The sequence below is a fragment of the Doryrhamphus excisus genome, chromosome 1 (genome assembly GCF_030265055.1).
Source record: "Doryrhamphus excisus isolate RoL2022-K1 chromosome 1, RoL_Dexc_1.0, whole genome shotgun sequence".
Lineage (NCBI taxonomy): Eukaryota > Metazoa > Chordata > Actinopteri > Syngnathiformes > Syngnathidae > Doryrhamphus > Doryrhamphus excisus.
This window is the reverse complement of record NC_080466.1, coordinates 36456785-36483356: the sequence shown is the minus strand read 5'-3', so window position 1 is coordinate 36483356 and position 26572 is coordinate 36456785. Positions and strand designations below refer to the sequence as shown.

Here is a 26572-nt window from a genome sequence, read left to right as displayed (position 1 = left end):
AGAAGTATTCTGGTCACTAGGCGGCATGAATTACATTACATACATTACATTACCTTGGTTCTCTTCTAATTCTGTGTGGAAGTGGCTTAATTTTAGGATAAATTAATTTGTTAGCTAATTTGTTAGCCCGCTGGCTGGCTTGATAAGAGTTGAACAATGTGTAAAGATGAATAACAGGAGTGTAAAGGTTTTGGTTATTGGTTTGTTATGTCATGCCTAGAGGGCTCTAATAATTTTTGAAAGTCAGAAACGGGTTTTCTATGCTGTAGCTATGAAAATATTTGATTTGCTATTTATTATTTATTTATCGTAGTCGGGTCTGAAACCAATTAACTCTATAGTGGAACCTCTAAAGTCAAATGACTCTAAAGTCATCCAATTTGACCAAATTTACAGAGAAAAATGGATTAGAAAGTCACAAAGAAATGTTTAAATCATACTTAATTATTTCCATTTCAGTTAACTAAAATGTTGAATAAGAAGTCATACAATTCAAAATTTTACTCCGATTGTCAGAAATAAAGTCATACATTTTCAAATTTAAATTAAAATGAATCGGTTGTTTGTATGTACCCTGTGATTGGCTCGCAACCAGTCCAGGGTGTACCCCGCCTCTCGCTCGAAGACAGCTGGGATAGGCTCCAGCGGCAGAAAATGAATGAATGAATGAATAGCGCCTTTCTTATTTTTACTCTCGCCTGCACAGTTTGACAATTGAATAGATACGGCAAACATGTATTTAAATCAGAAGTAACTAATGGCTGTCCTTTAATTTATCTGTGAAGTCATATGATTCAAAATTCAGTTTATAAAGAAAATTGGCCCTGTAAAGTTCCATAAAAATTCCATCGTAACTTATCTTATTTTTAACTTTATAGAGGGGGACCCGGAGTGCTTGTGACTAGCGTTCGCTGAGTAAAATTTCAGAGTCGTTGAGCACCGGTTAAATATATTCCGATTTCAACGAAACTTTGCACAGCACGTTTCTGGGTCAAAAGGAACAAGAATCCGGGTTTGGAGCATAGACATTATTCGTTTGAAATTTCACCCCCTTACAGAGGGCCACCCTAATATATATATATATATATAATTCAACTTAAGGGGGGGCTTTTCAACTCAAGTGGAGTGATGGCTGCAATAATATATGGACATGAGGACATGGGGAGTGCACATTCAATATGGCCTCATACACACTCAGTATGTTTGTACTATACAATATATTGCAGATTGCGTTGAGTTGAGTTGCTCCAATTGTGTGAGTACTTGGTGTGATGCTGGGAAACAACAAAACTAGAAAGAAACATACTAGAATCCCTACAGCCTTGAGCGTGTCGACTCGTCCAAGTTCATATCTTCTGTACTTTTCCAACCTTTTTAGGGGCTGATGTGATCAGTTTTGACGGCCATGGAATCATCCCCTACCGCTTCAGAAGTAAAAAGATGAAGATTGCCAAGGATGTCATTGCTCTCAAATTTAGAACCACAGTTGGAGATGGCGTGCTGCTCCACGGAGAGGGACAACAAGGAGACTACATTTCTCTGGAGCTTCAAAGGGCTCGGCTTCAGCTGAGCATCAACCTTGGTAGGCGTCACTTTCATACACGTTCAGGGACAGGAACGGTGTCTCGTACGTTTGACCTGTAAACATTCTTCTGCCCTCCCAGGCAGTAACCAGTATGGCTCTATCCAGGGTCATACGTCTGTGACCAGTGGAAGTTTACTTGATGACGACCACTGGCACAACGTCGTCATACAGCGTTACCGAAGGAACGTCAACTTCACCCTGGATCATCATGTTCATAATTTCAGGACCAATGGAGAGTTTGGCCACCTGGACTTGGACTATGAGGTAAAACAACTCATCCCTCGCTCCTCGTTCTATTTTGGAATTCAAGTCATGAACAAGTGAATGCAACACTGCTGTCTTCCTGCAGATTAGCTTTGGGGGGTTGCCTCCATCAGCAAAGTCGAGCTCAGGGGGTGGAGAGAACTTCGTGGGCTGCATGGAGGGGATCACCTACAATGGCGACAACATAACCAACTTGGTCCGCAGAGGGAAAGTGGACACGTCCAGCTTTGTAAGACAACCCTCTCTTCTTGTATGTATCTTAACCTTTATTTAACCAGGTAGAAAACCCATTGAGATCGAGATCTCTTTCTCAAGGGTGACCTGGCCAAGAGGTCAGCACACATGTCAATATATATATACATTACAATAATGCAAGGATGTATGTAATGTAATCTGCAGGATTGTTTTACCTTACCTTTACATATGACACAGGGTGGAATGGTATGTTGTTGTAACAGATCAGTACATCCGTTGTTGTTAAAGTCATGTTTAAGTTCTGACTGGAAGAAGTACCGGTATTAAGTAAATACCAGTAAATACGGTGGCAGTCAGGGAGATTAAGATTAAGATTAAGATATGCCTTTATTCGTCCCTCAGTGGGGAAATTTGCATTGCACAGCAGCAAGAGTACAGAGTCAGTTAAGCAGTACAAAATACACAATATAGAAAAATAAACAATATAAACAACCCAAGTATTAACAAAAATCAACAGTTTTTCCCAGAGTTATATACAATACAGTATGTAGATAATATGAAACGAGATGAGATATATAACCAGTCTATACACTGAGATCTTGTTAGAGAGTTAATATGAGGCATTATGGAAATACTTCACATAGAACTTAGTATATTGCATTGCAATGATCTTAAGCCAAAATATACAAACATCATCAAACACATGTATTGGGGAAAATGCTGGAAATAATAAAAAAATCTGCAGCATCAAAAACAAATGCATAAGACAAATGGTGCACATGCACACAAATGTACACAACCCCTCAAAAGTCTGCATGACGGAAACACACCAAAACAAAAAAAACATAAAAAAGATTGCCAGGCAGTCAGGAAGCTAGCAAGATGAGCGTATAGTTAGTGTCATGATACAAGTCGTACCGCAAACACGATCATCTCTGCACATGTGTGAGATCTATGTCACTTCATCCTATTGCATATTTTTACAACAAGATGACGTGCTGTGGTAGTTATCATTCTTTAAATGTATGAACATAAATGGTCAACAGCCAAACTTGATATATATATATATTATACTGCACAACAAAATAAAAGTAACACATTGTTACTAAAGGATCTGAAGGAATAAAATATTCTGATGAACCCTAACCCTAACCCTAAAAAAAAAAGGTAATTAGTGAATTGTCCTTCAATGGTGACGCTTTAACTCTTGGATCTCCTCTCTCCTTTCTCCTCTGTCTCTTCCCTACAGCGCAACCTCACATTTTCATGTGCCGAGTCCAACTCCTTCCCCGTCTTCTTCAATTCCTCATCCTTTCTGCAGTTGCCTGGTCAGACTGACAGTGACACCCTGTCTGTCAGTCTGTCTTTCAGGACGTGGAACCCAAATGGACTGCTGCTTTTCACAGCCCTGGCCGATGGCTGGGTGGAGGTGGGAATGACAGAGGGCAAGATCACGGTGTATATGAACGTGACGCAAAAGAAGAACACGCATATTGACATATCCTCAGGTGAGCTCGACTCGTACGTCTGCATTAGGGTGGAAGCCTCTCGGTGATAGATACACAGTGATGGCGTTTATTTAAACGATGTTACTAATGTTGTTACTTTTTTCAGTAACGGGTAATCTTAACTAATGCAAATGTGTATGCAAATATACATTTTTCACCCGGAATTGCTATAAAATTAATGTATGAATGTAATTATGTTTCACGTTAATCAACATAATAAGGTTTATGTTTTGTCAGTGTGTATGAATAGGGTGGTATATGGTCAAATGTCTGAAGTAAAAAATGTAGGAACCACTGGTCTAACACGATCCAGGAGGCTTCTACTGGTTCTACTGGATATCTGATCGTATCGGTTTATCGTTCCCCTCCTCAGTGTGCATAATACCATGTCATTTTGTCTTTCAGGTTCCAGTCTGAATGATGGCCAGTGGCACAGCGTCCACCTGAATGCTTTGGAGAACTATGCCATGCTGACAGTGGATGGAGACGAGGCATCCACAGTCAGAACAGCTATCCCGGTCCAGATCATGACGGGGGGAACGTACTACTTTGGAGGTATGGTATTACCACTACATTTCTTTGTGTGTTTGAAGATTTCAGATTTTCAGATTTTGGTTTATATTTGTGAGATATACAGTATGTATACACAGAATATTCCACAACTAGATGGATGGATGGATTTCCTTTATTGTCATTGCACAATAACACAGCAGTGAAATTGCCAACGAAATGTCGTTGCCTGGTTCCCGTATAATACCAGAGACAAAAGAAGATAAATAATAATAACGTGGAGAATAAATAGATGACATCAAATATGAACAACTATGTACAGCGTACAGTAAATTGCACAAATAATTTAAATAATGTTCTGTTGGATCCCTCAACAATTACTAAAGGTGAAACAATTTTGGGATTTTCTGGACTATAAGTTGCATCAGTCAGGGAATGCATCATGAAAAGGAAAAAAACAGGTAAGTCCCACTGGACCATAAAGCTTGGCATCTGTGAGATCCAAATTCTGTCACTTTTCCAACCACGCCACGCCGTGCAGCCCAAATCTTTCACACGGCAAACCTAGGAAATTGTCTAACTTTGTGAATAGTCTCGTATGAAAAAACATGGTGGACGACAACAGCTCCTGGTGGTGATCCAGTAGGAGGCAGGAATGTCCTCTCTCGCCTGGGAAAATACGGGCTAACGGCGGGGACGGGATGCACTGACTATAAAAGTTGTCTTTGCCTGATTCAGCACAAGCGTCATGCATAAGCCAAGCTTTAGTCGCATTTATTTCACATGATTCAAAACAAGAACATCAATATCATCATCATCACTGAATCCAAGCCTAGAGTGCCCCCTTGCGGCCATTGACTGTGACATTCACACCTTGCTTCATATCAGTCAGCATGTTAGCTAGACAATAAGTCTAAACTATCAAAAAAGTGCAACTTACAGTACAGAAAATATGGTATCAACAAACACTTCATATTTGGTGAAAGACGTGTGTATGTTGTTTTATTTATTTATTATTTATTTATCTTCATTTTAGCACAGACCTCACAGCTAGGAGACCAGGGTTCAATTCCACCCTCGGCCATCTCTGGTGTGGAGTTTGCATGTTCTCCCCGTGCATGAGTGGGTTTTCTCCGGCTACTCCGGTTTCCTCCCACATTCCAAAAACATGCTAGGTTAATTGGCCACTCCAAATTGTCCATAGGTATGAATGTGAGTGTGAATGGTTGTTTGTCTATATGTGCCCTGGGATTGGCTGGCGACCAGTTCAGGGTGTACCCCGCCTCTTGCCCGAAGACAGCTGGGATAGGCTCTAGCACCCCCATGACCCTCGTGAGGAAAAAGCGTTAGAAAATGAATGAATGAATATCTTCATTTTAGTGTAGTGTTGCTTCACTGTGTTGACCAACTAGTACATCTCAAAGCAGAGATGCAGTTTTTTTAAAGGGGACCTATGATGCTTTTCCCGCTTTTCTAACCTATAAATGTAGTTAGAATGTATTCTGGTGTTAAACCATGCCAAAGTTTCAGATAATCAGGTGTGTGTTTTTGAAAGTGAGCCCTGAAAGAAGGTGGCTTTGCATGTGTTCTTCCTTATATGGGCTGCAGATGGTCTGCACTCAGTAAACATACTAGACCTACATATCTGAAAGTCCTCTGGAGTGCTTGGGCGTGTGACCAATCACAGCGGAGTGGGCTTACGTAGAAGAGGGCCAGGGGTAAATTAAAGTAAATTAAAAAGACGGTTTGGGTTCGGAAGCAGAATCTGGAAGATTAGGAGTCTGCAACACAATACAAACGAGCATAATAGGTCCCATTTAAAATATATTGTGTAACTTCTTAACATATCTACATGTGTTGCTGTACACCGAAGTGGCGCTTGCATCAATATTTCCTGACTGGAAGAAGTTAGGACACTGTGTGCTAGTTCCTGATGATGACTGTAACTTATAATCTATTGCTACTGTGTGAGGGAAGTGAAAGTACCACTATATTGTTTTCAAGGTTACTTCCCACAGACGACCACACACACACCCCAGCGCCCCTTTCAGGGCTGCATGCAGATGATCCACATTGATGACCATCTGGCTGACCTCAGAGCTGTGGAACAAGGTCTCATCGGAAGCTTTGAAAATGTTAGCCTGGATATGTGTGCTATCGTTGACAGGTAATATGCCCATGTTTTAGGGATGTAGTATCACCAAATGATGATATATTATTTAAATTCAGCTGAGTCTTGCATAAAAAGCTACACACCTTAAGCCATAGTCTGTATGACCGGTTGTGTACAAGAATAAACTTCCTATTTTTTCACCCAGAACCTGCACGTCGTCATGGGGCATTACGCTCCTTCCATGCACCAAACCACGCTAGCATACTAAACTAATGCTAGGAGTCCACTGGGCTGGGGCCAGTTGGTGCCAGTTGGTGCCAGTTCACGCCAAAGGATATGTGATTGGCGCATAGTGTCTCGATGTGGCGCCGAATTAATTTTCGCTCGGCATGTTGCCATGTTGCCGTTATTCGGCACCACAGTGAGCCACTACGCGCCAATCACATAATGTTTGGAGCAAACTGGCACCAGCTGGCGCCGGCCAAGTGGACTCCTAGCATGGCTCATGCCATTACATTCCAGTGGCGCCAACTGGCACCAACTGGCGCCGGCTCACGCTCTGAGGAGGAGGCAGTTTAGTGATTGGGTACCAGTATTGAGTGATCGGTCGAGTAAGTACTTTGTTCACCTGTGTGCCACGCTAGGTGTGTTCCCAACCACTGTGAACATGGCTCCCGCTGTTCTCAGACATGGGATGCATTCAGCTGCAACTGTACCGGTACTGGATACACCGGAGCGACTTGCCATACGTGTAAGTAGACACACACACACACACGGCCTATGTGTGTGCTTTGACTGCTGAGCTATGTCTTCTCTGTAGCCATGTTTCAGCAGTCGTGTGAGGACTACAAGCACCAGGGTAAGACCTCTGGGACTTACTGGATCGACCCTGATGGCAGCGGCCCTATCAGGCCCTTCAAAGTTATGTGTGACATGACAGGTGAGAAGAATAAGTGAAGGGATCCTCAGTTACTTTTATCAAAAGGCAATCATTTTTCCCGACATACACTGTGAGGACAAAATGGTAATGGTTTAATCCGTTTTGAACATGCATACAAGTTACACCAGAGTACAGTTCACAGTTTCACTTGTTCAAAAAGGACTATGAAGAAACAAAGCTTACGCAAAGGGGGCATCATGCCCATTTGTCTTGAGTTGTGGACTTCTATAGAGCAGCTGCACACAATAACTGGCACAGCAAACCTTTTAGATTGTCCAGAATCTGTACCTATTCCAGCTGTATTTCCTTGCATTTGTGCTTCCTGCCAAAACCGTATTTAATTTATTTCACCCAGTCGTGCCCAAAGGGCTTCCTAACTACAACTGGGTGGGTGGGAGTGTGTGCATGTGTGTGTGTGTGTGTGTGTATGTGTCTAGTATGGAGGGTGGGAGGGAGGGGCTTTTTTTGTAATTGTTTTCGTTTTAATTGTGGTAATTGTTTTTAATTCTGTAAAGCACTTTGTGTTGCATGTCCTTGCAGGAAATGTGCTCTACAAATAAAGTTGATTTGATTTAAAACGAGCCCCACTTTCTAATATGGTGGGTATAGGAGTTATATATATGGACTAAGTGGATGCCTGTCAAAGGATCTAAAGACTTATTTGTTTAGACAAACATTTTAACCTATACTCAGACTTGTTGATTATTGATCACTTTTTATGCAGACTTTCCATGCATCCAGGTGAGATTGAATTAAGTCGTGTTTCTATTATTTTTTTTAATCAAATTGCTGTCAGTCACAACTTTCTTTGTCCCCATGGTGGGTTATTTGACTGTGTGAGCTATAAAGCTGTATACCTTGTCCAAGCCCCTGGGCTCATCCCTGTGCCACGTTGTAATGTCACAGATTAATAACTCTTAATAATGGCTGCAGTGACTGAATAATGTATCTTTTGTTTTAGAGGAAAAGGTTTGGACCACAGTGAAGAACAACCTTGCTACTCAGACATCGGTCACCACTGCTGGCAGGGAGGAGAGCGTTGTGCTGCAGATCTCCTACAATGTGACCCATGAACAGGTACAAACAGCTTGATATAAGATGGCATGTTTAATGAATGGAACAGTCTTCACTTTGTTGTCTCTTGGGGATGGAAACATGATCAGTGTTTGTTGTTTTACCTAAAAATACTACTATTTAGTTTAAAGTACAGTATATTAGAGTTGCTGATGTTTTAAAATGTCCTCTTAAACCAGATACTCCTTTATTTTGTTATTTTGTTACTAGCTGAGGATTTGAGCATAGCTAAAGGTTTGTTAGAAAAGATTATATTTGACTTTTCCCATATTTATTAAAAAAAAAAAGAATGGCACAGTTTATTTTAGCAGCTATTTTTAGATGGGATTTATGATGTACATCATGCATGGACCTTTGAAATAAATATAGCATCCTCGGGTTAAGCATTTATTTAAATAAAACAACTTGTAACAAGAAAGTGAAATCCATTGCTTTACTGTTAAAATAGGATGTTCAAATGAAAAGTAAGTATTGCTGCTTGTGTTTTATTTCAGTTGTTTTTGGTCACCAGCAGTGCTGAAAAGTGTGAACAATACGTGGCCTACGCCTGCAGAATGTCACGTCTGCTCAACACCCCAGGTAAAATCCTATTTCTCAGCATCAAAAATGTGACGCCATCACTGTGTCACTGAACAGGATAAGTGGTAAAAAATAAAAAATAAAATCATGACGAATGAGGTGCCTACATATGAATGGTTGTTTGTCTAATATGTGCCCTGTGATTGGCTGGCGACCAGTCCAGGGTGTACCCCGCCTCTTGCCCGAAGACAGCTGGGATAGGCTGCAGCACCCCCCACAAGGATAAGCGTTAGAAAATGAATGAATGAATGAAGCACTGATATTAGTCAGTTAATTTATGTATCATCATTTATTTTTCTATTCATTAAATACAGCAAAAATTGGCATATTTCTGACATAGTTGTTAATGTGATTAATCATGATTAATGCATTTAAAATCTGTGATTAATCTGATTAAAAAAAATGTAAATCATTTGACAGCCCTAGTTATTATTCAACATTATTTCAACAGAATATTCAAGTGGCACCCTGGTGTTGTTTGCTGTTGGTTAAAATCTAAATAAAGAGACAGAAATTAATATATATATATTTTAATTTATTTAATTGATCGGTTATTAAAATAAGCATTCGTGTTACTATTTGGTTTGTATAATGAATAACATTAGACGTGTTTTATATCAAAGGTATGAATTACATATGTTCTATTGAAATGTGATTTGAATTGTTTGTGTTGGATTTGTGTTTTGTAGACGGTGAAGCGTTTACTTGGTGGGTAGGACAAGCCAATGAGAAGCATTCTTACTGGGGAGGTTCGGGTCCAGGCATACAGAAGTGTGCATGTGGAATTGAACACAACTGTACTGACCCCAAACACGACTGCAATTGTGATGCCGATTCGCACGTCTGGTGAGTGGATGTCCAACATTTATTGTGAGAAGTTAAAAATGTTAAAAAGTCACTTAGTTGCATGAGCTACAAAGTGTGTGTGTGTGTGTGTGTGTGTGTGTGTGGTTGCAGCTGAGGACACAACTTAGCATGCGTCACTTTAGCAACTTTACCATGGTGGCGCAATACCGGGCAAGTTTAATGTTCCCAACCTCATCCTGCATCTGAAACAACATCACAAAAAATATATCCAGAATATTCCCAAGACCATGACTCCGTCAAACAACCAATGCTCTTTAATAAAAATATATTTCCCTTATTTTCTGGACTATAAGTCTCACTTTTTTTCATAGGTTGGCTGTCCTGCGACTTATACTCCAGAGCGACTTATAAATGAAAAAAAAACTGTTTATGTTACATAAACACTGGACACCTTTTCTGTTCATGTTTATTTTTTTGTGTTAACATATCTTAGCATATCTTGTTAGCATATCTTACACCTATTCAGCCTGTTCTCTATTCTTTTATTGTTAGAACTTACCTTCCAAGAGGACGTAAAGTAGTTTGTAAAACAAAATACCTGCAAAAAATGCGACTTACGTATGTTTTTTTTCTACCTAATTATGCATTTTTGGCCTTGTGCGACTTATACTCCGGAGTGACTTATAGTACAGAAAATACGGTATATGGTTTATCGAAATCAGTTGATACTCAATACTGCAATATCGGTTTGGTATCAGCAGTGAAGTAGTCGTATTGGAACACACGCCTAGTTTACACCCACAAAGACAAAGTGAAACTACACAAAATGGATGTCTAGATACTTTTGGTTTTGAGTTTATGTTTTGTTGTTTTGACACTATTATAGTTAAAATAGGTAAAATAGTAGTCAACAAGTCATGCTTCTTGACAATGTGTGTCTTATGTGTATGTGTACAGGAGAGAGGATGCAGGATTGCTGGTGTACAAGGACCATTTGCCAGTCAGGCAGGTTGTGGTTGGTGATACCAGCAGAGCTGGATCCGATGCCAAGCTGACAGTGGGACCACTCCGATGCCAGGGGGACCGTGAGTCACAATCTCAGCAAGACTCCTCGAGAGAGGATAGGGTGTTAAATGACAGCTTAAAACATCATGCCTTTGTTTTGTCTTTTTTTTAAAGGAAACTACTGGAATGCTGCATCTTTCTCCAGTCCTGCCTCCTACCTCCATTTCTCTTCCTTTAGAGGCGAAACCAGCACTGATGTCTCCTTCTACTTTAAGACGTCCTCCAGTCATGGAGTCTTTCTGGAGAGCTCAGGAAGCTCTGACATTCTTCGTATTGAACTAAGAGGTGTGTCTGAGCATGCTCCGTAAACGGAATGATCCGTATATGTGGATTTTCCTCACCAGGAACATCATTAATTGATGTTTTGATGGCCATCCTGGTGTTTCAGGAGGCTCCATGGTGTCTTTCTCCTTCGACGTGGGCAGTGAGAGAATGGAGCTTGTTGTCCGCTCACCGCTGCCGCTAAATGATGACCAGTGGCATCGCGTGGAGGCGGAGAAGAACGTAAAAGAAGTGGTGCTGCAGCTCGACGGACTGCACCGAGAGGTCCGCCTCACCCCTCAGCAGGGCCCCACCAAGCTGGAGTTGTACAGCAACCTGTATGTCGGTAAGAAACACACGTGTTCCGTCTTGTGTGGAAAATGCTACAAAATGGAGGGCGTACAAGCGTATTCACGAGTCACATTGCATGTTGAATACTAGTGTAAGTACTAGTATAAGTACTAGTGTAAGTACGAGTGCAGTGAAAGGGGGGAAGCACTGAATGAAGCTAACACGCAGCATGTTTTTGTACCTGGAGTACTTGGAGAAAACCTACAGACAATCAGGGAGAACATGCAAACTCCACACAGAAGAGACCCAGTGGAGATTCAAACCAAGATCTTCCCCTGACTGTGGCCAACACAGAGATGGCAGAAGGTGGAATTGAACTCGGGTCTCCTAGCTGTGAGGCCTGCGCACTAACCACTTGTTCGCCGTGTAGCCCTAAAATGTACATATTTTTGTAACGTAACTATAGTGTGGGCGGCCAAGTGGTTAGCGTGCAGACCTCACAGCTAGGAGACCAGGGTTCAATTCCACCCTCGGACATCTCTGTGTGGAGTTTGCATGTTCTCCTCGTGCATGCGTGGGTTTTCTCCGGGTACTCCGGTTTCCTCCCACATTCCAAAAACATGCTAGGTTAATTGGCCACTCCAAATTGTCCATAGGTATGAATGTGAGTGTGAATGGTTGTTTGTCTATATGTGTCCTGTGATTGGCTGGCCACCAGTCCAGGGTGTACCCCGCCTCTCGCCCAAAGACAGCTGGGATAGGCTCCAGCACACCCCGCGACCCTCGTGAGGAAAAAGCGGTAGAAAATGAATGAATGAATGAACTATAGTGTGTCTAGATACACCCAATCATTCAGTCCTGTGGTTTCTCCATCCAGGTGCCTCAGGAGGCCAGAGAGGTTTTCTGGGCTGCATTAGAGCACTGAAGATGAATGGATTCACCTTGAACCTGGAGGAGAAGGCGAGAGGAATTCCGGGTGTGAATCCCGGCTGCCAGGGCCACTGCCAGAGCTACGGGACGCAGTGCAAGAATGGAGGCAAATGTGTGGAGCAGTACAACACCTACTCCTGCGACTGCTCGCTCACGGCGTATGATGGACCCTTTTGTACTGAAGGTGTGACACTGTAACAGACCTTCAGGTGACATGAGAGCCAAGGACCGATCCTTTCTGTTTCTGTTTGTGTATTGGCAGACGTGGGGGCCTACTTCGAGACGGGGACCTTGGTGCGGTATGACTTCTTGCCGGATGTGGCACCCTCGGTGGTGCAGGAGGGGAAAAGCCTTTCGGGGGTGGGTGTTCCCATTGAAGCCAACCTGACTCACGAGGAACTCATCTTCAGCTTCAGCACCTCCAGCGCTCCCAGCATTCTGGTCTACATCAGCTCCAGGACTCAGGACTACTTGGCTGTTGTGCTGAGACACAATGGTAACAGTCAGTGAACCTCTTGGTGTCATTCCACAACGGTGGGACCTCGTTTAGCGTACAATACAGTTAGCATCTTTTTCTTTAACGTCAACACTGGCTCTTTGTGACGTCATAGTGTGCCGACGGTGAGCACATGATGTAGGCCCCGCTCCCCCACCACTCACCAGCCCACCCCAACTGTTAACTATGGTAACCCCCCCATCTCATGATATGGCCTATTCAATGTTATGCGCAGATTGATTCTGAAAGGCAGGAGTGAAAAAAATGACTTCTGATTGTGGTTTCCATGGTAACAGACTGCCAACAGGGACGTTTTGAACACAGTTGGACTCACTCAGCGTATTAATACCACGACTAAGATGTGTGCCGTATTGTACGCTAACACAAACCAAGGCAAATTGTATGCATAAGACAAAAAAATATAAAATAACAAGGGCCATAGTCTAAGTGAGGTTCCACTGTACCAATGCCACCCAGCCATCCATCCATCCATCCACCCTTCCACCCAGCCATCCATCCAGCCATCCATCCACTCATCCAGCCACCCACCCATCCATCCACCCATCCATCCACTCATCCATCGCACATTATCACACATTTCAAATCTACAGCCCAAACAATGTGTGGAAAAATGCCAACAAGAAGGGAAGGACGAGGGAAGGACGAGGGTGGGCTTTAGGATATGATAACATCCATTTCCAGAATTCACATCCAATTTGACCTTTCTAGGTCCATGTTGTGTTTCTGTGCAGTAACATTTGTCTGTGTCTCTCCAGGTACTCTCCAGATCCGTTACAGACTCGGTGGTCTCCCGGAACCTTTCACCATAAATATTGACCACCGCAACATGGCTAACGGGCAACCTCACACTGTTAACTTGACACGAAACCTACGGAAGATACGATTACAGGTAGGTGAAGAACACAAAATAACACAAAACAGTGGAGCCTTCCTTCATTCAGGATGGACTCTAACCAAAATGTACACTAACCAAATCTATTTGTCATATAAATCCAAAATAATCTAGAAAACACATTTTTATAGTTTTACACTTAGAAAAAAATGCCAAGGAAAAAATAGCATTCAATGTTAATGAAAAAAGAACATGAATATTAATTTGAAGACGTGTCTGTTGGCAAAAACAGGCAGCAAGAGCCCTTCTCACCTTCTTATTGAGTTAGCAAGATGCTAGCTTCCAGCTTAAAACAGGCTTTAGCATTCAAATACATTAAGAACCGATGCACACCATATTGTATGCTAACCAGGACATGTACACAAACCAAGGCATAATTTGATTATAACAGAAAAACATGGTAACGGTTCCGGTGTATACAGTATTTGTGTCTGTATGTGTACTTGGTTTGGTCAGTAGAAGGTGCAAAGGTACATGCTCAATTCCGCTGATGTTATGAACAGTCCTTGATGGTTTTACAAATTTTATTATTATGACGTTTTGACTATTGCACACAAACACGTCATGCGGCACACAGTTGTTTGCTAACAGTAGTAGCATGGAGCCATGTCGTCTTACATGAAGCCTCCATGTTTGCAGCTGGACCACTACCCGGCGTCCACATACACCCTGCCTGCTGCCTCCGACTCTGAATTCAACTTGATTAAAAGTCTCTTCCTTGGGAAGGTCTTTGGTGAGTGGGGGAGGGGTGGAGTTGATGTCATGATGTCCAATTAGCATAATTCCTTATAACCTAAAAGATGGAGCTGTGTGAGAATCTTCAAGTCCCTTCCCTCCTGCTGGTTTTTATTGTCTGTGTTGTCTTTTTGGTGCCCGTAGAAACGGGACAGATAGACCCCATCCTGATCGAGCGCTATAACACTCCGGGCTTTGTGGGCTGCCTGTCAAGGGTGGAGTTGAACGGCGTGGCACCGCTTAAAGCCGCCCTGCGCTCTGGCCAGGCCGCGCCCATCAGCACCCACGGCATCCTCGTCCCTTCCAATTGCGGAGCCTCTCCCCTCACCATCTCCCCGCTGGCGGAGAGCGACCCCTGGCACGTAGAGACAGGTATGGGGCCGTGCATCCTGCGGTCGAAGGCGCATGTGTAGATGCTGACTTGACAGCTTTTGATGTTGACTTCCAGCTGGAGCCGTCTTCCCCTTCAGTGAGGACACGTCCAGCAGTCATGGCGTCAACCGCAACTCTGCCGTTATTGGAGGTAAAGGTCATCCCACCCCTTCCAATTGCCCACCCTCTTCTTCTTCTTCTTCACTTATTGCTTTTTCTGCTTGAGTTTACCGATTCCTCGATGCCAGCCATCAGCAAATGATGGACCTCGGTCTAGATACGTACCCGGTGATGGCCCTTACGTTTTTTTGTCAAAATCACCAAATTCAAACACTGGCATTTTATGCCATTTTTGGGTGCTTCTCAGGCCCCTAATGCAAGTGTGTGAGGTTTCCCTTGTTTATTTGACCAGAAAAGTGCATTAGAAGCAAGTTGAAAAAAATGAAAAAGACGACATACTAACCCCTTACGTTTTTTTCAAAAGTGACAAAATTCAAACTCTGGCATTTTATGCCATTTTTGGATGCTTCTGGGGCCTCTGTTGAGTGTGTGTGAGGTTACACTTGTTTATTTGACCAGAAAAGTGCATTAGAAGCAAGTTGAAAAAAATGAAAAAAACGACATACCAACCCCTTACGTTTTTTTTCAAAAATCACCGCCCTGAAAATCTGGCATTTTATGCCATTTTTGGATGCTTCTGGGGCCCCTGTTGAGTGTGTGTGAAGTTTCCCCTGTTTATTCGACCAGAAAAGTGCATTAGAAGCAAGTTGAAAAAAATGAAAAAAACGCCATACTAACCCCTCATGTTTTTTTTCCAAAAATCACCAAATTCAAACACTGGCGTTTTATGCCATTTTTGGATGCTTCTGGGGCCCCTGTTGAGTGTGTGTGAGGTTTCCCCTGTTTATTTGACCAGAAAAGTGCATTAGAAGCAAGTTGAAAAAAATGAAGAAAACGACATACTAACCCCTTACGTTTTTTTCAAAAGTGACAAAATTCAAACTCTGGCATTTTATGCCATTTTTGGATGCTTCTGGGGCCCCTGTTGAGTGTGTGTGAGGTTTCCCCTGTTTATTTGACCAGAAAAGTGCATTAGAAGCAAGTTGAAAAAAATGAAAAAAACGACATACCAACCCCTTACGTTTTTTTTCAAAAATCACCGCCCTGAAAATCTGGCATTTTATGCCATTTTTGGATGCTTCTGGGGCCCCTGTTGAGTGTGTGTGAAGTTTCCCCTGTTTTATTCACCAGAAAAGTGCATTAGAAGCAAGTTGAAAAACTGAAAAAAACGACATACTAACCCCTTACGTTTTTTTCAAAAATGACAAAATTCAAACTCTGGCATTTTATGCCATTTTTGGATGCTTCTGGGGCCTCTGTTGAGTGTGTGTGAAGTTTCCCCTGTTTTATTCACCAGAAAAGTGCATTAGAAGCAAGTTGAAAAAACTGAAAAAAACGACATACTAACCCCTTACGTTTTTTTCAAAAGTGAAAAAATTCAAACTCTGGCATTTTATGCCATTTTTGGATGCTTCTGGGGCCCCTGTTGAGTGTGTGTGAGGTTTCCCCTGTTTATTTGACCAGAAAAGGGCAATTAGAAGCAAGTTGAAAAAACGAAAAAAAACGACATACTAACCCCTTACGTTTTTTTCAAAAATGACAAAATTCAAACTCTGGCATTTTATGCCATTTTTGGATGCTTCTGGGGCCCCTGTTGAGTGTGTGTGAAGTTTCCCCTGTTTATTCGACCAGAAAAGTGCATTAGAAGCAAGTTGAAAAAAATGAAAAAGACGACATACTAACCCCTTACGTTTTTTTCAAAAGTGACAAAATTCAAACTCTGGCATTTTATGCCATTTTTGGATGCTTCTGGGGCCTCTGTTGAGTGTGTGTGAGGTTACACTTGTTTATTTGACCAGAAAAGTGCATTAGAAGCAAGTTGAAAAAAATGAAAAAAACGACATACCAACCCCTTACGTTTTTTTTCAAAAATCACCGCCCTGAAAATCTGGCATTTTATGCCATTTTTGGATGCTTCTGGGGCCCCTGTTGAGTGTGTGTGAAGTTTCCCCTGTTTATTCGACCAGAAAAGTGCATTAGAAGCAAGTTGAAAAAAATGAAAAAAACGCCATACTAACCCCTCATGTTTTTTTTCCAAAAATCACCAAATTCAAACACTGGCGTTTTATGCCATTTTTGGATGCTTCTGGGGCCTCTGTTGAGTGTGTGTGAAGTTTCCCCTGTTTTATTCACCAGAAAAGTGCATTAGAAGCAAGTTGAAAAACTGAAAAAAACGACATACTAACCCCTTACGTTTTTTTTTCAAAAATCACCGCCCTGAAAATCTGGCATTTTATGCCATTTTTGGATGCTTCTGGGGCCCCTGTTGAGTGTGTGTGAAGTTTCCCCTGTTTATTTGACCAGAAAGGGGCATTCGAAGCAAGTTGAAAAAACTGAAAAAAACGACATACTAACCCCTTACGTTTTTTTCAAAAGTGACAAAATTCAAACTCTGGCATTTTATGCCATTTTTGGATGCTTCTGGGGCCCCTGTTGAGTGTGTGTGAAGTTTCCCCTGTTTATTTGACCAGAAAGGGGCATTCGAAGCAAGTTGAAAAAAATGAAAAAAACGACATACTAACCCCTTACGTTTTTTTCAAAAATGACAAAATTCAAACTCTGGCATTTTATGCCATTTTTGGATGCTTCTGGGGCCCCTGTTGAGTGTGTGTGAGGTTTCCCCTGTTTATTTGACCAGAAAGGGGCATTAGAAGCAAGTTGAAAAAAGTGAAAAAAACGACATACTAACCCCTTACGTTTTTTTTCAAAAATCACCGCCCTGAAAATCTGGCATTTTATGCCATTTTTGGATGCTTCTGGGGCCTCTGTTGAGTGTGTGTGAAGTTTCCCCTGTTTTATTCACCAGAAAAGTGCATTAGAAGCAAGTTGAAAAACTGAAAAAAACGACATACTAACCCCTTACGTTTTTTTTTCAAAAATCACCGCCCTGAAAATCTGGCATTTTATGCCATTTTTGGATGCTTCTGGGGCCCCTGTTGAGTGTGTGTGAAGTTTCCCCTGTTTATTCGACCAGAAAAGTGCATTAGAAGCAAGTTGAAAAAAATGAAAAAAACGCCATACTAACCCCTCATGTTTTTTTTCCAAAAATCACCAAATTCAAACACTGGCGTTTTATGCCATTTTTGGATGCTTCTAGGGCCCCTGTTGAGTGTGTGTGAGGTTTCCCCTGTTTATTTGACCAGAAAAGTGCATTAGAAGCAAGTTGAAAAAAATGAAGAAAACGACATACTAACCCCTTACGTTTTTTTCAAAAGTGACAAAATTCAAACTCTGGCATTTTATGCCATTTTTGGATGCTTCTGGGGCCCCTGTTGAGTGTGTGTGAGGTTTCCCCTGTTTATTTGACCAGAAAAGTGCATTAGAAGCAAGTTGAAAAAAATGAAAAAAACGACATACTAACCCCTTACGTTTTTTTTCAAAAATCACCGCCCTGAAAATCTGGCATTTTATGCCATTTTTGGATGCTTCTGGGGCCTCTGTTGAGTGTGTGTGAAGTTTCCCCTGTTTTATTCACCAGAAAAGTGCATTAGAAGCAAGTTGAAAAACTGAAAAAAACGACATACTAACCCCTTACGTTTTTTTTTCAAAAATCACCGCCCTGAAAATCTGGCATTTTATGCCATTTTTGGATGCTTCTGGGGCCCCTGTTGAGTGTGTGTGAAGTTTCCCCTGTTTATTTGACCAGAAAGGGGCATTCGAAGCAAGTTGAAAAAACTGAAAAAAACGACATACTAACCCCTTACGTTTTTTTCAAAAGTGACAAAATTCAAACTCTGGCATTTTATGCCATTTTTGGATGCTTCTGGGGCCCCTGTTGAGTGTGTGTGAGGTTTCCTCTCTTTATTTGACCAGAAAAGTGCATTAGAAGCAAGTTGAAAAAAATGAAAAAAACGACATACTAACCCCTTACGTTTTTTTCAAAAATGACAAAATTCAAACTCTGGCATTTTATGCCATTTTTGGATGCTTCTGGGGCCCCTGTTGAGTGTGTGTGAGGTTTCCCCTGTTTATTTGACCAGAAAGGGGCATTAGAAGCAAGTTGAAAAAAGTGAAAAAAAACGACATACTAACCCCTTACGTTTTTTTCAAAAGTGACAAAATTCAAACTCTGGCATTTTATGCCATTTTTGGATGCTTCTGGGGCCCCTGTTGAGTGTGTGTGAGGTTTCCCCTGTTTATTTGACCAGAAAAGGGCAATTAGAAGCAAGTTGAAAAAACGAAAAAAAACGACATACTAACCCCTTACGTTTTTTTCAAAAGTGACAAAATTCAAACTCTGGCATTTTATGCCATTTTTGGATGCTTCTGGGGCCCCTGTTGAGTGTGTGTGAGGTTTCCCCTGTTTATTTGACCAGAAAGGGGCATTAGAAGCAAGTTGAAAAAAGTGAAAAAAAACGACATGCTAACCCCTTACGTTTTTTTCAAAAGTGACAAAATTCAAACTCTGGCATTTTATGCCATTTTTGGATGCTTCTGGGGCCCCTGTTGAGTGTGTGTGAGGTTTCCCCTGTTTTTTTCACCAGAAAAGTGCATTAGAAGCAAGTTGAAAAAAATGAAAAAAACGACATACGTTTTTTTGTCAAAAATGACCGCCCTCAAACTCTGGCGTTTTATGCCATCTTTGGATGCTTTTCAGGCCCCTGTTGAGTGTGTGTGAGGTTTCCCCTGTTTATTTGACCAGAAAAGTGCATTAGAAGCAAGTTGAAAAAAACGAAAAAAAACGCCATACTAACCCCTTAGGTTTTTTGTCAAAAATCACCAAATTCAAACACTGGCTTTTTATGCCGCTTTTGGGTGCTTCTCAGGCCCCTAATGCATGTGTGTGAGGTTTCCCGTGTTTTTTTGACCAGAAAAGTGCATTAGAAGCAAGTTGAAAAAACGGAAAAAAACGACATACCAACCCCCTTATGTTTTTTGGCGTTTAATGCCGTTTCTGAAAAAAACAACATAGTATTTTTGCATATAATGTGCCAGCATGTGTGATGATGTTTTTCCACATTTTCCACACCATCTGTCTTGACACGTTTTTCCTGGTTCTTTTCTGCCAGCAGCTTCCTCGCTTTCTTTTGTCCCACGGGCGAGCTACAAGCAGTTATCACGTTCATCGGACCCGTCAATCATACATCATCATCGTCATCCCAACTTACTTTTTTCCAGTTACGGCTTGTCTTCGCACGTTGGCAGTTTTCCCAGCTTCCTAAGTCAATGTCTGTTTTTCCAGGAGTGGTCGCCGTGGTGATATTCGCCACCTTGTGCATCATGGTGTTTGTCATCCGTCACATGTTCCGCCACAAAGGATCCTACCACACCAACGAGGCCAAGGGGGCCGAGTCGGCAGACTGCGCCGATGCCGCCATCATTGTCAACGACCCCGCGTTCACCGAAAGCATCGACGAGAGCAAGAAGGAGTGGTTCATCTGAAACCCCCGACAACAATGATTGACTCACGACTGTAGGATGTACTGTAGTAGTACTGAATGGTACTCTACTCTTTTCTAAAACACAAATACTGGGAGCTGGAGGACGGCTTGTTTGTATCCAAACTTTATGGACACGAACACATGACGCCATCTGGGTTTTATTTCAAGTATTGATGGGGATGATACGTATGCAATAGATGATTCTTTTATTTCTTTACTTAGCATCCATCATATTTTAACCATAAGAATCCGGGAACGTGACCTCTACATCTTTGTGCCGAGTCACGTACAGGAAGCACTTTGGAGTGGCTGTCCCCAAGCTGATTGGTTGCCAGGGAAGATCATTTTCAAGTCATTACAATACTTTAATAGGCAGTCAAATATCACAAATATGAACTCTTTACTGGACGGTATTTCTTCAATTAATTCATAGAAAACAAGCAAGGAAGAAAAATCACTTTTTGGTGCAATTGAGTCAATCTGTCGTAAACGTAAAGAATACCTGAGCATGAAGAATGTAAGACGTAAACTCGCACATCCTTCACGTCCCAAACATCTTATGTGCTGCATCCACACCATCCTTTCACTTCAATTGAGCTTTCTTGCTACACGCCTTCTTCACACAAACGACACTATTTCATGTTAGATCTTTTATTTTTATCTTTTAGTTTTGGAGATATTTTATTGTCAAATATTCTGTTATATTATATATAATTATTATTCTGTTTTTTAATTTTATGTATTTCTTTTAGACATTTATCTTATATATTTATGTTGGTTTATTTTTCTGATGTTTATTTTGCATATATTTATATTTATGTATTTTGTAAATTTTATTACTTTATATGTTCGTTTATTTGGTATATTTGTGTATTTTTACATTTGTTTTATGAATGCCTTTATTTATGTATTCATCATTTTTTATATTGTTTATTTTGATATATTTATCTGTCTAATATATTTGAGCCCAGTGAATAATTTGCCTGGTTTGATCCATGACTGAAGCCTGATACGTGTGTGTCATGCTTTTTTTGTGCCTACACAAGTTTTTTGTCATGAAAAAACAAAAAGCACTAGTTCCATTTGTCCTGACAGTTGTAACAAACACGCACACACGCACGTACATTGAATGTGTGGATAAAAAAGTGAGTATTTCCTGTAAGGAAGTGCACTGGAATTTTACTTTGAAAAGGTCTGAAGGAAGCAGCTGTTTATTTCTGTGGATGTCGGAGAACTTTCCATACAAACGATGACTGATTGCTTTTTGGCGTTTGATTGTATTTCGTTGTACTTCATTGTGATGTAACGGCATGCTTCACAATGCTTCGTAGTATTACTGTACTTCATATGTTCGATGCCTGACTCTTCTTTTCATATCTGACTTGGCATTTATTCTGTCTCATGGTGATTTATTTCATGCTTCTAAGTGGAACACAAGTCACACTGACAACTAGCGAGCTAGCTAGCTAGCAAACTGGTGTACTGTAGTAGTGTACAAACACTATAAACTACTGTTAGTGGCGAAAGCTAGCTAGCATTCTTACCTGGAGTCAGGAGGACAGAAGATGGCTGGCCACCAACGGTGTGGAGGAACAGGAGGAGGAGGTCCCATGGATGACTGGAAGAAGACTGGACCTTCATGGATGGTAAAGGAGAAATGGAGACATGACGTCACTGTTATGGATACTTTTAGACAGGCTAGTTTGAATGGGAGGAGCTCATAAAAGATTGTTTTACACACAAAAACACATCTTCTATATTAACCAAACCACAGTGATATTATTATTATTGTAGCATTTGACATTGAAAAAACTATTTTACCTGGCAGACTAACAACGCCTCGTTAACGCGGCATTCTTTGCAAATGGCGGACGTTTTGTGGAGCTTTACACCGTTCTTTGAGAGTCAGTAGTGTTTTCAAACATACCATTTAAACGTTGCGGGGGGGGGGGGGGGGGGGGTTTAAATATTGAAACTTCCTCGCTGCTGCTTGCTACGAACGTCCATGTTGTTTTACTAGTAGTTGTATGTGCCTCACGGCTTCCGTCCGTATTCAATACAAAACGTCAAATAATGATGGTGCATTCATTGCACCTGGGGAACAGCTTCCCTTATTGGGAATGTGACCAATCACAGCAGAGTGGGCGTGCCTGGAGGCGAGCCATGAGTGGAATACATACAACAGATCGGTTTTAGGGGAAGCACGAAACCCAAAGAAATACAACTGAATAGGTGGAAGAACTAAAAAACTATTAATGTCAACAAACCTGCTATTGCTATCTATTATCATCGTTTTGTATTATTACCACGCACAGCCTCGTCCTAAGAAAACTCTCTTGCGTTATCCTTTTTGCTTTGAGACCGAACGGGTTTCCCCCCAGTGTGTACTTAGGCGTAAGAAGAACTCTGACGCATCGGTCACGTAGGGCACATTTTATTCCAAAGGGAAGAACCTGTGAAAAAACAGTGAAAAGGCAAGTCAACACTGCCACCAAGTGGTCACCATTAGGTACAGCATGCGATAGCAGATGCAGCTCAACAGAATGTCGTGAGTCAAAGACCTGAGTGCCCCCCTCCCCACCAATTACTGAAGTCAACAGGCTGTCATGACATTTTTTTGTTAATTAAACATATATATTAATAATTTATAATATTTTTTTAAGTTGATCCTCCAATGTCAATGGCATATCCATTATTAGCATCACTGGTAACCATAGTAACTGTTGCCAAATGGGGCTGTGATGTTGAGGCAGTGTGGGTGTTGCCAGCTGCCAATGCAACGATGGAGCACCTTGTAAAGCAAGTTATTTAAATTGAGATCAGCGGTCATTTCAAGGTCATTAGGCTAACATTACTCGAGTGCTCTGTCAGTTTTCATTTGGCTGGGAATCTTTTACTGCAAACTGAGCATTTGAATGGTTTCTCCCTGTGTGTGTTTTTGCATGCTTGGTCAAATTGACTTTCTGTGTGAAACTCTTACCACACACTGAGCAAGTGAACGGTTTCTCCCCTGTGTGTATTCTTATGTGTGCTTTCAAATTGCCTTTCTGTATGAATCTATTACCGCACACTGAGCACATGAATGGTTTCTCTCCGGTGTGGTTTCTCATGTGTATTGTCAAATTTTGATTATGTGCAAAACCTTTCCCACACACTGAACAGGTGAAAGGTTTCTCTCCAGTGTGTATTCTCGTGTGTTTTGTCAAACTTCCTTTCTCTGTGAATCTTTTACCACAAACGGAGCAGATGAATGGCTTCTCCCCTGTGTGTATTCTTGTGTGTATTGTCAAAACCTTTTTCTCTGTGAATCTTTTACCACAAACGGAGCAAACAAATGGTTTCTCACCTGTGTGATATCTCATGTGTATTTTTAGATAACAACGGTGATTAAAAGTTTTGTCACAGTGAGAACATTTAAAGTGTGTGTTGTTACTTGGACACGTCACATCATCTTCCGAGTCTTCATCATCGGTGTCAGGAGAGTGTGACGTTGTGTCGTCACTCTCCGACAGTGGAGCGAAGAGGCTTTCTGCTTGTGATCCTCCACTCTGGTCTCCATTAGGTTCCGTTATGTGTTGAAGTGAGCTCGCGCTTGGGAGCTCCGCCTCTCTGTTCTCCTCACTTTGACCTTTGTCTTCATCATCTTCGCTCTTCACGGAGACGACAACAATGACTGGGAACTCCTCCGCTCCTTCAGGATGCTCTCCCTCCTGGCCGATGCTGTGGTCCTCCTCTTCCTCCTTAATGTGGGGGGGCTGTGGCTCCTGCTGCTTCACCTCCTGCTCAGGGGGGAGATGTTCTTCACCGACGTCTGACACAAGGAGACACACATGCTTTAGTCAAAGTCAACTTTCATGATCCGCATATGAATAATGCCTTTTAGTCATAACATGTACAGCGGAGTGAAAAGCCCCCCCCCCCCCCACCTCTAAACCTCTTAAAAGGTAAGTGGGCCAAACCATCACCGAAATCCAACCAAATAAAAAATACATTGTAATATTGGGAAAATTGTGGTTATTACAATCATAACAATAAAAGTATCACGATTATTTAAGAAGACTGTTGAAATACAACAGTATGATGATTTTTAAACCAGAAAATATTTTTTCTTTCACTTGTCAAGTCAATGCTACTAAAATTACATTTTTCATCATAAGATTGTGAGTTTATGCTAGCAAAATAGAGACTTTAAAGGGGACTTATTATGCTGATTTTGAGTTATGGACTTCTATTGAGCAGTTACAGACAATAACCAGCACAGAAAGCTTTTTAGCTCTTCCAGAATCTGCACCTATTCCAGCTGTATTTCCTTGGGTTTATTATTATTATTATTATTTAGGGCTATCAAAAATAAAGTGTTAATGGCGGTAACTAATTCATTCAATATCCTCACTAGAGTGGCGGGGGTGCTGGAGCCTATCCCAGCTGCCTTAGGGCGAGAGGCGGGGTACACCCTGGACCGGTGGCCAGCCAATCACTCTGAACATCACAAAAACGGCTTAATAACGTGTGTGTGTAAATAATCAGGAAGATCAAGAAAAACATAAATTGGATATTCGTATCACTCACTTCCTAAATCTGAAGCGGTTTAATGAGATTCAAGTGCGGCTACACTGAAGCATGGCTTCTTTAGCGGCCGCACGGCTGTTAGCAATGACAGGCTACAAAACTTGGTAGTAAATGAATGAATGAATGTTCCATATAGTAAATGTTAGGGGGTAGATGTACAGAAGACGGGTAATAAAAGAGTGTTTTTGCAGTGTCAGATTATTAATGTTATCATCAGTATTTTGACAAGAATAAAGTCAAACTATCAAGAGAACACATCAACAGTGACGTCATAGAGAGCCGGACCTCCCTATATGGGTGTTCCCGGGTACAAGCTATAGACCCGCCGTCTCCCTGCTCTGCTGCACTGTAAAGACTTCATAGAGTGGGACCAATCACAGCAGAGTGCGCGTGCCCGGAGGCGGGCCATAGGTGGAATAAATTAAACCGGAGAGTTTGGGAAATCCTAGGAAATACAGCTGGAATAGGTGCAGGTTCTGGAAGATGAAAAAAGGCTTATCGTAACTCCATTTTCCAGTCAGCCACTACATAGTGTGCCCCCCCCCCAGAAAGACAGAACCAAACCTGGTTTGTGTAGCACATCTTCAGGCGTCTTGAAGACAGCGTCCAGTAGTTGACGTTGATGCTCGTTCTCCTCTTTTGCTCGAGAAAGTTCCTCCTCCAACTCTGCTATCGCCCTTTCGAACACTACAAATATTTCTTCGACAGCCGCACTTAGTCGCCGACTCACCAAGGCTCTCAGCATTTGTACTTTACACATTTTCACACAATCCCGACACTTTACACTCACACCTGAGCTCTGCTTGTCGGTAACTTCCCAGGCTGTTTGCTAGCAGCTAGCAAGCTAAGCCAGCCTTAGCAGCGCCAAAGCGTCGCAGAGACCATTTTTATTTTAGCAGTAGTAAACGACGTCTGCTCACTTGAGAGGAACATGTCCGGGAAAGAAAAACCGGCAAACAATCTCGTCTTTTTGCGAAGCTTTTTTTCCCAATCTTTTCTTTGCTGTCAGTCACAAAACGGTCCGATTTGCGCATGCGCAAGAAAACGTCACTTCCTTCACGCCAAATGTTTACGACAAAGGTACTGCAAAGTTACTTTTTTGTTTGTTTATTTTTAAATAATTTGATTTATTTATTTATAAGTTTATCAAAAACAAACCACTGAAAAGGGGAATGATTTCATCTGTGATACCTTCCTAATCCCACAAAAGATGACGGAAACAAATAATTAACGCTTCAGTCTGAACTGGATGAATTTATATAGCTTCAAGATGGCAACCAATGATCAGAAGTCTTTTGCCAATATATTCAAAAAATAGATTAGAATTTCAAAGATTTTTGTGACCTTACTACATATAACTGCTTTTCAAAACTATTTTAAATTATACTTCAAATCCTTGAATAATCAAGACCAAAAATGCACAATGTATATACCCAGTCTATTCCCATCTGGCTTAACCTTGATTTTGTATCCCCCTTTTTTGTTTTATTTTGTTAATTATTTACTTATTTTATTTTGCTTTGCTTATCTATGTAAAGGGACTATTTCTATGTCAATATGTTCTGTAGTACTTGATTTCACTTGCAATGCCAATCTGTTTGTTAAAGTATTTAAAGTAAAAAAAAAAAACGTAGCACAAACGCTATATGTCTAAATCCGGGGAGTCACCACGCGACGTCTACGTCACTTCCTTCTTTAGCAAATCTTCACGAAACGCTTCGGCGAAATCACGTGCTGTGGTAATTACTTTTTAAATGTAATAGGTCACTAACCATACTTCATATATGTAATATATTGGGGGTTATTTTATTTGTGACTATTATTAAAATAGTTCGTTAGCATAACGTCTTATGACATCCACTGA

At 41.4% G+C, this 26572-nt stretch overlaps 2 protein-coding genes across 4 annotated transcripts in view; one reads left to right on the top strand and one right to left on the bottom strand.

Moving 5' to 3' along the window:
• The window catches only part of cntnap2b (contactin associated protein 2b), a 29848-nt gene extending 8301 nt beyond the window's left edge, over window positions 1-21547 (top strand). Inside the window, exons 5-25 of one of the 3 annotated variants that reach the window (XM_058074037.1) lie at window positions 1379-1582; window positions 1665-1849; window positions 1935-2078; window positions 3294-3552; window positions 3958-4107; window positions 6067-6229; window positions 6820-6926; window positions 6996-7115; window positions 8077-8192; window positions 8684-8768; window positions 9458-9614; window positions 10533-10660; window positions 10755-10925; window positions 11029-11247; window positions 12070-12306; window positions 12385-12618; window positions 13395-13528; window positions 14171-14264; window positions 14411-14638; window positions 14715-14789; window positions 19941-21547. In XM_058074037.1, the coding sequence (XP_057930020.1) occupies window positions 1379-1582; window positions 1665-1849; window positions 1935-2078; window positions 3294-3552; window positions 3958-4107; window positions 6067-6229; window positions 6820-6926; window positions 6996-7115; window positions 8077-8192; window positions 8684-8768; window positions 9458-9614; window positions 10533-10660; window positions 10755-10925; window positions 11029-11247; window positions 12070-12306; window positions 12385-12618; window positions 13395-13528; window positions 14171-14264; window positions 14411-14638; window positions 14715-14789; window positions 19941-20140 (3410 nt within the window). In that variant the 3' untranslated portion in view covers window positions 20141-21547. Of the gene's footprint in view, window positions 1-1378; window positions 1583-1664; window positions 1850-1934; window positions 2079-3293; window positions 3553-3957; window positions 4108-6066; window positions 6230-6819; window positions 6927-6995; window positions 7116-8076; window positions 8193-8683; window positions 8769-9457; window positions 9615-10532; window positions 10661-10754; window positions 10926-11028; window positions 11248-12069; window positions 12307-12384; window positions 12619-13394; window positions 13529-14170; window positions 14265-14410; window positions 14639-14714; window positions 14790-19767 lie in introns of all 3 variants that reach the window. The other 2 variants (XM_058074055.1, XM_058074045.1) reach the window with 2 other exon arrangements.
• A 608-nt stretch (window positions 21548-22155) lies between these two features.
• Window positions 22156-25772, bottom strand: LOC131131253 (gastrula zinc finger protein XlCGF52.1-like). The gene is made up of 2 exons (XM_058075777.1): window positions 25273-25772; window positions 22156-23950 (listed from the first exon to the last, which is right to left on the bottom strand). Exons 1-2 carry the CDS (start codon window positions 25466-25468, stop codon window positions 23007-23009), a joined length of 1140 nt encoding a protein of 379 aa, XP_057931760.1. The 5' UTR covers window positions 25469-25772; the 3' UTR covers window positions 22156-23006.
• Window positions 25773-26572: the final 800 nt, after the last annotated feature.